The 12,257-nt window shown below is 46.6% G+C and overlaps 1 protein-coding gene across 1 annotated transcript; it reads right to left on the reverse strand.

Moving 5' to 3' along the window:
• Nucleotides 1-7,766: 7,766 nt before the first annotated feature.
• On the reverse strand, nucleotides 7,767-9,615 carry LOC124264910 (proline-rich extensin-like protein EPR1). The gene is made up of 2 exons (XM_046699692.1): nucleotides 9,588-9,615; nucleotides 7,767-9,289 (listed from the first exon to the last, which is right to left on the reverse strand). Exons 1-2 carry the CDS (start codon nucleotides 9,613-9,615, stop codon nucleotides 7,767-7,769), a joined length of 1,551 nt encoding a protein of 516 aa, XP_046555648.1.
• Between the last annotated feature and the right edge of the window lie 2,642 nt (nucleotides 9,616-12,257).

The raw sequence follows: 12,257 nt of genomic DNA on the forward strand, positions 1-12,257 counted from the left end.
CTTTTTACCAGTACAGACCAAATTTCGGCTTGAATCCTGTCTGCATCTCTTATTGCTACGATGACAGTAACTCCCGATACTTTAACGTAGAATTGAGGTCGCCACAACGCTAAGAACACTTTGTGCAGGTTGGCCCAGTTCTCTATCAACCCATACTTGTCGTAAGACGCATCTCTGGACGCTCAGGCTCGATGACTTGGTTGATTTCGTGCCTATGACACATTGACGTTTCTAACGTCAACTGGTTTGTTTTGTGTTGTCGCGACGGTTATGGCCCGGGAAAGCGAAATCTGGACCAAACCTGCTCGATTTAGGGGTCGCTTTCGCGGGAACGGTCCAGCTACTGGGAACATTGATTTTAGCCTTCCCGGGACTCTCAATACACAAGAAAAACAAAGAAATGTGAGTCGTGGTCTGGTACCGTAGTCATGGTATAAAATGTGATAAATAAATAAATACGTTTAACATTAGCAAGCCATGGTGAAGCATACATATTATTTTCTAGCATTTGTGATAAAACATTGTGAATTATAACTGACGTTTTATTTTGATGTACATTAGTAGCAAGTTTAAACCAAACTGAAATTATTAACTTTTTAATATATACAGGGATAGGAATTCGTCCATTCTCTCGGTAAAGCATGTAGGATTGTGTAATCTTGCGTAGTGTCAGGACAGATTTCATGAATCACCTGTGAACATTTTCTAAAATGTCATATTTGAATGTCCCCACACCTCGCAACAACACAACATGATTGGTAGGATCACATTGGAGTACATACAAAATGTACAAGATGACTTTTCCAGTCAATTAAAGTGTTTACAAATAATCCAAATGAACTTGGATACATTTTAAGAGTAGATATGTTACTTGAAAAAAGTTGACGGAACTTTTGACAAATTCGGCGAGGAACAAGATCGAGTATTGGGGTAGTGCGCTAATCTGAAGTACGGTAATCCGATGTTTTCATATCAATTCGCTTTCGCGGGACTTCTAGCACAACTTTGTTTTTCGCTTTACCGGGAATAGTGAATATGGAAATTTCGCTTTCCCGGGCCGACACCGTCGCGACTACTTACAACCCGGCTCATTACAACTGGAACATCGCCGACAATTCGACTCCCTCAACCAGTTGTTTATACTTTATTACGAATTAATTATTTGAGATCAGTACATTCCGTACTTTATTGTGAATTAATTATTTGAGATCAGTACAGTCCGTATTCTGTTATGAATTAATTATTTGAGATCAGTCCATCACGCACTTTATTACGAAAGAATTATTTGAGATCAGTACATTCCGTACTTTATTGTGAATTAATTATTTGAGATCAGTCCATCCCGTACTATATTGCGAATTAATTATTTGAGATCAGTACATTCCGTACTTTATTGTAAATTAATTATTTGAGATCAGTACAAGCCATACTCTGTTATGAATTATTTTTTTTAGATTAGTACATAGCATCCTTGAATGCGAATTAATTATTTGAGATCAGTGTCTCGAACTATATTACGAATTAATTATTTGAGTTCAGTATATCTCTTACTATATTACAATTTAATTATTTGAGATCAGAATATCCCGTACTTTATTGCGAAATAATTATTTCAGATCATTATTTGAGTTCAGTATATCCCGTACTTAATTACAAGTTAATGCATATTTGAGGTCACACGGATAATATTTTGATAATTAGCCCATACCACTGGGAGCATATTTTCATAGCGTTTGCTGAAGCCATATTTCTGGTGTCCCCCGCCGTGATATTGTTGGAATATTGCTAAAAGCGGCGTAAAACTAAACTCACTCACTCACTCATAGCGTTTAGGAAGCTCTCCTCTTCGGAGTACTGAGCGAGTTAGCTTGGTCTTACGTTACATTGAATATACTGTCAGTTGGATAGCTGGATAGTATGGGAAGAACCCAACAAAGAGCCAAGTCCGCACTGCAAAGTGACAGTGATTTATTCTTTAATGACGTGCTGTGACTGACTGACTGAGTTTGGTTTTACGCCGCTTTTAGCAATATTCCAGCAACAAATCACGGCGGGGGACACCAGAAATGGGCTTCACACATTGTGCCCATGTGGGGATTCGAACCCGGGTCTTCGGCGTGACGAGCCAACGCTTTAACCATTAGGCTACCCCACCGCCCAAACGTGCTGTGAAGTGAAGACAGTAAATGATGACATCATAACCAATCACCGTAGAAAATTGTTATAGACAAATTTAATATTACCTATCACCCGTTTGCTCTGACATTACAATAAATATTTTCTTTTAAGTGTAGTGAAGTAATTATTGACGACTTGGTCATCTCGAACAACGGACGGTGTGGTTGAAACAGGATACGAGGTACATAAATAATGAGTGAATGAGTGAGTTTAGTGTTACGCCGCACTCAGCAATATCACAGCTCTATGGCTGCGGTCTGTAAATAATCGAGTCTGGACTGGACAATCCAGTGATCAACAGCATGAACATTGATCTACGCAATTAGGATACGATGGAATGTGTCAACCAAGTCAGCGAGCCTGACCACCTGATCCCATTAATCCTCTTATGACAAGCATGGGTTACTGAAGATCAATTCTAACCCGGATCTTCACGGGTCACATAAATAATGAAATTCATTAAGATACATTTGCGGTGAGGTGAAATTGGGTTCAACGTCGTACTTGAGAATATTTCGCTCATATGACGACGTGCATGCGTGTGTATGTGTATGTGCGGCTGCTTGTACTAGCCCAGACTGAAGCTGGTTTTATAGTGCTAGCTCACTGAGATACAATGCCGCAGTGAAGCATGAATGAATACCCCACTCAGACACATTATACTGACTCCGAGCCGACCAGTCCTTGTTGTACCCATTAATGCCGAGCGTCAGACAGAGACCAACAAGTACCATATTTTAACGTCTTTTGGTATGACGCGACCGGGGATAGAACCTGCGACCTTCCACTCTCCGGGCGGACGCTCTAACCACTACACCACGGAGGCGGTCGCAAGATACATTTGCAACTATCTAAATAAAAAATGGAAATATATTCTACAGTCCCCTATTCCAGCCCAGTTAGTCGTAAAAACGACCTGATAAAACGAGATAAATATTTTCAGATTGCCTTAAGATAATAAACGAAACAAAATGAAAGGAGAAAACGTGAGCGACCTGACGTGGTTTTAAATATGGTCATAGATACCGATAAAGATAGTGTGTAATGTCAACGAAATCTGTGCCACGTTAAATGTATTTTACTGCGGCGCCAAACAAAACATTAACTCAGGCCTTCTTTATTGTTTACAGGATTTTCGTTCAGTAATTAACTATGCTGCAGAATCTATTTATCAAACATATACAAGTTCCATTCTTTGATTTACACATTTTGTTAAAAATCGGCCGTAATCTGCCGATTATAAAATGACTATCATTTCACGAAACTGATTTTCTTCAAGTTTCAACATTAATTTCAATCAGCTCCTCACTTTGGACACAGACCATATAGCGGCATTTCAGTTGAGATAATGTATGACAAGGACACAACGGCTAATCTTTTTATCCCCATGAACTTAAAAGGAGACTCATCTCAGGTTAATTTGCAGTCACAGTTAATATGAATCAAGTACTTCAAAGGCCTTTGTCTGTGTTTGCCAGGTGACCGGGAAAATGTAAATGGCAATGAACTTTGAGTTACGGGCAATTAAAAACATTCTTTTTGGTTAATATGATTTTTTAAATGTGAAACATAGAGACAAATGTCGTATTTTGTTTTGGTGAGAATTTTAGATGTTAGTCTTTACCCATTACCATAGAAACCGGACGTTTTAACACAAAAGAGAACTCACTTACTTCATAGCATTTCCTTACAATGCTGCAAACAGATTCATAACGGTTATTGAAGATGGATTGGGTTTTAAAAAAAAAAATTATTTAATGAAGAATGAAAATATTGTAAGTTATGAAATCCTACCATTCTAAATTTGACTGATTTAATCACTCTTAATATGCTCATGATATCAATCACCAGTTGTGTATTATGTGAAAAAGTGTCTATATTTAAAAAAAAGTTTAAAATCAAATTATTAAAAACAAATAAAACAAAATAAGTGTCTGTATTTTTTGAGAGTTTAAAATCAAATTATTAAAAAGAAAAACAAAAGTATTTTCGCTACTACTAGTTCGTATTAAAATAAACAAAAAAGCAACATTATATCTTACCACAACAAAACGTACCATTTCATTTGTCATCCGCACCAGGGAGCAGAGTGACCAAGTGAATTGTTGACCATTTATCAAAGTCAAAAATGAAATCATGGCAACAGAGAGTCAGTTTTGAAATAATACGACACAAGATATAACTGTCACAGCCGAGAGTCGGTTATGAGATAACACAATACTAGATGTAACTATTTCTATGGCAAATATGATTATAACGGTTCTTGTATGAGATTGTCGTGTGTTGAGCGGTAATTAGGTGCTGTTTCTCGCCAGATGCGAGATTTGATTAAAAGATCGCACAAGAAGCTTCGATCCTTCGTATTTGTCAGGTTAGCACTATCTTTCGACGCGACCTTATGAAATTGATGTGGCCTCCTCTCGTACGTGCGGTGTTATATGTACATCACAATACCAGTCGGCCCTAATGCACGTTGGAGGAAGTTGGGACAAACAAAAGAGGAACCATCACGCCATCTGCGATGCTTTGAGCGCGATTTCGCTCGCGCAGAAGCGCGCCACCTTACATGTGGACAGATGGCATGGTGACTACCAGCGGGACAGTCATCTCGAATAAAACACGTTGTTGCAGGTTCTCCCTACTCTCTGCAATTAGAAATAATGGCTTGAATGAATTACTGGGCGAGTAATCTGTGTGTCTATTCACCTCGGGTAAGTAATACTATCCCATTCACCGCTGTTTGGCCAAGCGGATGGGCGTGTGGGTGGGTGGGTAAAGTTTGGGGAGGGAAGGGGAAGGTGAGGATCGGATAGAGGAGCTGGGGTTCAGTCCGGAGAAGGAAAGGGTGTATGTTTCGGGACGGGAGGGGTAAGGTTGACTTTCAAGTTAGGTACAGAGAGAAAGGGTGAGCAGGGAATGATAGGGATTCGGTCAAGGGCGAGAAAGGATGGATTTGGGGCAAGGGTGGGAAAGGATGGGGTTCTGATAGGAAACATAAATGGTGGGTTGATGGGAGAATAGGGAAGGATAGAAAAGGGTGGTTTTAAAAATGGGGAGGTAAAGATGGATTTCGGACAAGGGTGGGAAAGTGAGGACTTAGACGTCAGCAGGGAAGGATGGGTGTCGGACAAAGGTGGGTTAAGAACAGAGTGACCAAGTGAATTGTTGACCAATTATCGAAGTCAAAAATGAAATCATGGCAACAGAGTGTCAGTTTTGGCACGGACATGGGTGGGTTTAGGAGTAGACAGGGAAAGGATGGTTTGTCGGACAGAGGGTGGGTTTAGGCAGGGAAGGATGGGCGTCGGACAAGGGTGGGTTTAGGAGTGGGCATGGGTGTCGGACAAGTGGGTGAGGGTTTTAGGGTGGGCAGGTGGGTTACAAGGGGTGGGTTTAGGAGTGGGCGAGGAGTGGGCAGGGGGGTGTCGGGCCGGGAGGATGGGTGTCGGACAAGGGTGGGTTTAGGAGTGGGCAGGGGAGGATGGGTGTCGGGCCAGGACGGGTGGGCAGGGAAGGATGGGCGTCGGACAAAGGGTGGGTTTAGGGTGGGCAGGGGAAGGATGGGTGTCGGGAGGGGTGGGTTTAGGAGTGGGCAGGATGACAGGATGGGTGTCGGACAAGGGTGGGTTTAGGAGTGGGCAGGGAAGGATGGGTGTCGGACAAGGGTGGGTTTAGGAGTGGGCAGGGGAAGGATGGGCGTCGGACAAGGGTGGGTTTAGGAGTGGGCAGGGGAAGGATGGGTGTCGGGAAGGATGGGTGTCGGACAAGGGTGGGTTTAGGAGTGGGCAGGGAAGGATGGGCGTCGGACAAGGGTGGGTTTAGGAGTGGGCAGGGAAGGATGGGCAGTGGGTGTCGGACAAGGGTGGGTTTAGGAGTGGGCAGGGAAGGATGGGTGTCGGACAAGGGTGGGTTTAGGAGTGGGCAGGGAAGGATGGGTGTCGGACAGGAGTGGGCAGGGAAAGGATGGGTGGGTGGGTTTAGGAGTGGGCAGAGGGAAGGATGGGCGTCGGACAAGGGTGGGTTTAGGAGTGGGCAGGGAAGGATGGGTGTCGGACAAGGGTGGGTTTAGGAGTGGGCAGGGAAGGATGGGTGTCGGACAAGGGTGGGTTTAGGAGTGGGCAGGGAAGGATGGGCGTCGGACAAGGGTGGGTTTACGGACATGGGTGGGTTTAGGAGTGGGCAGGGAAGGATGGGCGTCGGACAAGGGTGGGTTTAGGAGTGGGCAGGGAAGAATGGGTGTCGGGCAAGGGACAGAAAAGTGGGCTTTGGGTTGTACAGGGAAGGGTGGGGGCTCAGATAAGGCACAGAGAGGGTGGGGTTCGGATAGGGAAATAAAAGGATGGGTTGATAGGGAAGTGTAGGAAAGGATGGGTTTAGGTGTGGGTAGGTAAGGATGGAGCGATGGTTAGTGAAGGGTGTTTTAAAGGGTCAGAATAGGAAGCGTTCAAAGGCGGGGAGGGAGGGTTCTGGAGGGATGGGGAGAGTGAGATCTACATAGGGAGGTGATGAGTCAGTATCGACGAGGGAAGTGAGCGAGTGAGTGAGTTTAGTTTTATGCCGCTTTTAGCAGTATCCCAGCAATATCACGGCGGGGGACACCGGAAGTGGGCTTCACACATTTTATCCGACCGCCTCCGTGGTGTAGTAGTTAGAGCGTCCGCCTGGAGTGCGGAAGATCGCGGGTTCGATCCCCGACTGCGTCATACCAAAAGACGTTAAAATATGGTACTTGTTGGTTCCTGCCTGGCGCTCGGCATTAATGGGTACATCAAGGACTGGTCGGCTCGGAGTCAGTATAATGTGTCTGAGTGGGGTATTCATGCTTCACTGCGGCATGGTATCACAGTTGGCTAGCACTATAAAACCAGCTTCAGTCTGGGCTAGTACAAGCACCCGCACATACATATACACACGCATGCACGTCGTCATATGAGCGAAATATTCTCAAGCACGACGTTAATTCCACCACCACCACCACACATTTTATCCATTTTATTCGGCGTGACGAGCGAACGTTTTAACCACTAGGCTACCTCACCGCCATCGAGGAGGGAAGTGGTGAAGATCGAGGGGAGAGGGGAGGGAGGCAGTTAAGGGGGCGGTGGGGTAGAAGTAGGGGTGATGAGGGGTGGGGAAAGTAGGGGTAGTGAGTGAGGGGGTGAGGGTAAGTAGGGGTGATGAGGGGGTGGGGGAAAGTAGGGGGTGGTGAGGGGGTGGGGTGAAGTAGGGAGTGATGAGGGGTGGGGAGTAGAAGTGGGGGTGATGGGGGTGGGGTAAGTTGGGATGGTGGGGGGGGGAGTAAAGTAGGGGTGATGGGGGGTGGGGAGTAGTAGGGATGAGTGAGAGGGGTGGGGTAAGAAATAGGGATGGTGAGGGGTTGGGAGTAAGTAGGGGTGATGATGGGGTAGTAAGTAGAGTTGGTGAGGGGGTGGGGGTAAAGTAGGGGTGATGAGGGGTGGGTAAGTAGGGATGGTTAGGGGTGGGGGTAAGTAGGGGTGATGAGGGGTGGTGGTGGTGGGGTAAGTAGGGGGGTGATGAGGGCTTGGGGTAAGTGGGGTGATGAGGGGGTGGGAATTAAGTAGGGATGGTTAGAGGTGTGGGAGTAAGTTAGGGGGTGATGAGGGGGGGGGGAAAGTAGGGGTGATGCTGGAGTGAGGGGTGGGGTAGAAATGTAGGGGGTGATGAGGGGTCCAAGGGGAGAAGTAGGGGGTGATGAGGGGGGTGGGGTAAGTAGGGGTGATGAGGGGGTGGAGTAAGTAGGGGTGATGGGGTTGGGGTAGAAGTTGGGATGAGTGATGGGGTGGGGGGTAGAAGTAGGGGTGATGAGGGGTGGGGGGAAGTAGGGATAGTGAGGGGGTGGAGTAAGTAGGGATGGTGGGGTGGGAGTAAGTAGGGGGTGATGAGGGGTGGGGGTAAGTAGAGGTGGTGAGGGGTGGGGGTAGAGTAGGGGTGATGAGGGGTGGGGTAAGTAGGGAATTGATGAGGGGGGTGGGCGTAAGTAGGGGTGATGAGGGTGGGGGAGTAGTAGGGATGTGATGAGGGGGTGGGGGTAAGTAGAGGGTGATGAGGGAGTTGGGTGAAGTAGGGGTGATGGGGGGTTGGGGTAAGTAGGGATGGTTAGGGGATGGGAAGTAGTAGTAGGGGTGATGAGGGCTTGGGGTAAGTAGAGGGGTGATGAGGGGGTGGGGTAGAAGTAGGGTGATGGGGGTGGGGGTAGTAGGGGTGGATGAGGGGTGGGGGTAAGAAGTAGGGTGATGAGGGGTGGGGTAAGTAGGGGTGATGGGGGGTGGGGGTGAAGTAGGGATGGTGAGGGGGTGGGGGTAAGTAGGGGTGATGAGGGGGTGGGGGTTAGAAGTAGGGGTGGTGAGGGGTGGGGGTAAGTAGGGATGGTGAGGGGGTGGGGAAAGTAGGGGTAGTGAGGGGGGTGGGGTGCCAAGTAGGGTGATGAGGGGTGGGGTAAGTAGGGTGGTGATGAGGGGTGGGGTAAGTAGGGATGGGTGAGGGGTGGGGAGTAAGTAGGGTGATGAGGGGGTGGGGTAAGTAGGGATGGTGAGGGGGGCAGTTAAGTAGGGTTGATGAGGGGGTGGGGGTAAGTAGGGGTGATGAGGGGTTGGGGGTAAGTAGGGGTGATGAGGGGTGGGGTAAGTAGGGGTGATGAGAGGGCTTGGGGGAGGTGTAGGGGTGATGAGGGAGTTGGGTAAGTAGGGGGTGATGAGGGGTGGGGGTAAGTAGGGAGGTGATGAGGGACAGGGTAAGTAGGAGTGATGAGGGGTGGGAGTAAGTAGGGGGGTGATGAGGGGTGGGGGTAAGTAGGGATGGTGAGGGGGTGGGGAGGGTAGGGGTGGTGAGGGGTGGGAGTAGTAAGGGGTGGTGGTGGGGGTGGGGGTAGAGGGGATGGTGAGGGTGGGGAAAGTAGGGAGTGAAAGTGAGGGGGTGGGATAAGTAGGGATGGTGAGGGAGGTGGGGGTAAAGTAGGGTGATGAGGGGTGGGGTAGTAGGGGGTGATGAGGGGTGGGAGTAAGTTGAGATGGTGAGGGGTGGGGGTAAGTAAGGTGATGAGGTAGAAAGTAGGGATGGTGAGAAGGTAGGTGGTGAGGGGTGGGGGTGAAGTCTCGGAAAGAGAGGGTTAAGGGTCATGTGAACGTTGAGGATCAGATCTGTTAGCCTGAGGTCGGAAATAGTGGCGATGTATGAGAAAGGGAGAACGTTTGGGTGCCATGGTATAGAATTAAATATATACCCTCCGTATTTATATTCTTAAATTCGGCAACAAGTTAGTTTGGTTTAACTAGAACAGCATTTGAGTTCAAGGCCTGCCAGATGGAAGATGTGAGAGGAATTCCGGAAGGGATGTAGATCTCGGGTACCTTCAATTCCGATGATACGAGTGAGCACGGGTACATGCTCACAGTCCAAGAAACATAACGGACCGTTCATGATTTATGGCTAGGGTGGGTGGGGTGGGGTGGGGTGGGGTGGGGTGGGATGATGATGATTTTGTGGAGAAGCATGTACAATGTGAATGACCCCCAAAACGTATGTACAAAGTAAGTGACCCCCTGCATGTCATGTACAAAATCAATGACCCCCCTCCCCTTCCCATAATTTCTAAACATAATTTAAAACATACTTTTATGTACAAAATTCCTGACCCCACCTAATACGTGTGTACGAAATTGCTGACCCCCTAGCTCCCCAGAACAAAATGGGTGACCCCCTTAAAATCATCATCATCACCACCACCCCCTACCCCCAACCCCTAGCCATAAATTATGAACGGTCCCTAATCAGATTAAAAGTTAGGATTCGAACATCGGATTCTGGAATGCACCTTTCCCACGCTCTTCTGCAAAACGTTTCCGACGCCTACAGGCAAAGCGTCACTATTTATTACAAATCGACGTCTTTTCTGTTTTCTATACTATTTTACCAAGAACCGAGAGTCGCCACCACTCCCTTTCTTTAGCCTGGTGCTTAAAGCGTTCGTTCGTCACGCCTGAGACCCGGCCTCTCTTCTCCACATGGGTAAAATATGTGAAGCCCATTTCGGGTGTCCCCCGCCGTGATATTGCTGGAATTTTGTAAGAAGCGATGGATATCCTCACCACTCTTTGAACAGTCCTGCCAGCAACGAAAAGAAGCTTGGCAGAGTTAACTCCCTTACACGACAACACAGTACACAGTTTCTAACCCGTGTTATTCCGTATACGCACGATAATCGACTCTCGTGGACCATGTTTGCAACTGTGTTCCAAACTTTCCTATATATTGCTCATGCTATTGTTATCATCCTAATTATGGTACAGTATGACTAAAAACAATTACAGGATAAACACAAACACATTAAAGGAAATCGTTCTTGAAAGATTCGTTGACCGTGGTACTTCACAGATTTGTCACATTGGCTTGTCATTTTCCTCACATAACTTTCGCCGGTACGCGTTCGAGTCAACAAACAACACAATATATATAAAATATATTATACATATGGGATTCTTTGGCAGGGAACATTTGATGTTTGGTTGTTGTTTAACGCCGCACTCCGCGTTATTCCAGCCATATGTAAACATATAAATATATATCTCTAAATAATCGAGTCTGGACCAGCCAATCCAGTGATCAACAGCATAGGCATCGATCTACGCAAGTGGGATACGACGACACGTCTCCAACCACCCGATCCCATTAGTCGCCTCTTACGAAAAGCATGGGTTGTTGAAGACCAATTCTAACCCGGATCTTCACGGGTCGAACATTGTATTGAATAAATGTATTCTTGCATAAATCAGTGGGAAATAAGGAAAGGGCAATAAAAGTTGTTACATAGCATAACGGTATATGTAACCCACACTATTGCTATTGCAACTCGTGAAGATCCGGGGTGAGTAGGTCTTCAGCAACCCATGATTGCCACAAAAAGCGACTATGCTTGTCGTAAGAGGCGACTAACGGGATCGGGCGGTCAGGCTCGCTGACTTGGTTGACACATGTCATCGGTTCCCAATTGCGCAGATCGATGCCCATGCTGTTGATCACTGGATTGTCTGGTCCAGACTCGATTATTTACAGACCGCCGCCATAGCTGGAATATTGCTGAGTGCGGCGTAAAACTAAACTCACTCACTCACACTTTTGCAGCAACATACTTGTTACCTGCAATTAAGATGCAAAACTGCCTGTGTGTACTCCTCCGATCATCTCATTCTATAAAGTGAATCCGCCATCTTATCGTGCCCTCTCACATGCTTGATACAAACCTCCTAGGTATAGTGGTTAGAGCGTCCGCCCGGAGAGCGGAAGGTCGCGGGTTCGATCCCCGACCGCGTCATACCAAAAGACATTAAAATATGGTACTTGTTAGTCCCTGCCTGGAGCTCGGCATTAATGGGTACAACAAGGACTGGTGGGCTCGGAATCAGTATAATGTGTCTGAGTGGGGTATTCATGCTTCACTGTGGCATGGTATCTCAGTGAGCTAGCACTATAAAACCAGCTTCAGTCTGGGCTAGTACAAGCAGCCGCACATACACATACACATGCATGCACGTCGTCATATGAGCTTCATATTCTCAAGTACGACGTTAAACCCAATTTCACCTCAACTCACCTCACCTCACGTGCTTGATACAGGAGTATACTCTTTCCACCTCATCAATCTCTGAGTTTTGTTCTCCATCTTATGGTTTTACGCCTTTTCATCAATATTCAGAGCAGAGACACCAGTAATGTAACCAAGTGGGGATCGAACCCGGGTCTACGGTGAGACGAGCGAACATTATATGCTTGGGATAAATATGTGCTTGCATTTGTCAGGAAATCACTTCAACCACTGATCCACGAAACCATATTTGCGAAACTTGATTATGCAAAGATTTTACCACCGTTTCGGTTACTTTTGTAAATGGCAAAATACGTTCAACAAAAATTTTAAAAATCAGTTTGTTGCTGGTGACTAGGTGCCTGACTCTGAGAGTGTGGGTTCGAATCCAGGATGGGACTCAACCCAGCAAAGGTACTAGAATCTTTACTTTACTTATAAAGCGGAATCCCAAATATACATTTGACCACTTTCTTAATGG

Source organism: Haliotis rubra, unplaced genomic scaffold, assembly GCF_003918875.1.
Source record: "Haliotis rubra isolate DU_JTF1 unplaced genomic scaffold, ASM391887v1 Scf95, whole genome shotgun sequence".
Lineage (NCBI taxonomy): Eukaryota > Metazoa > Mollusca > Gastropoda > Lepetellida > Haliotidae > Haliotis > Haliotis rubra.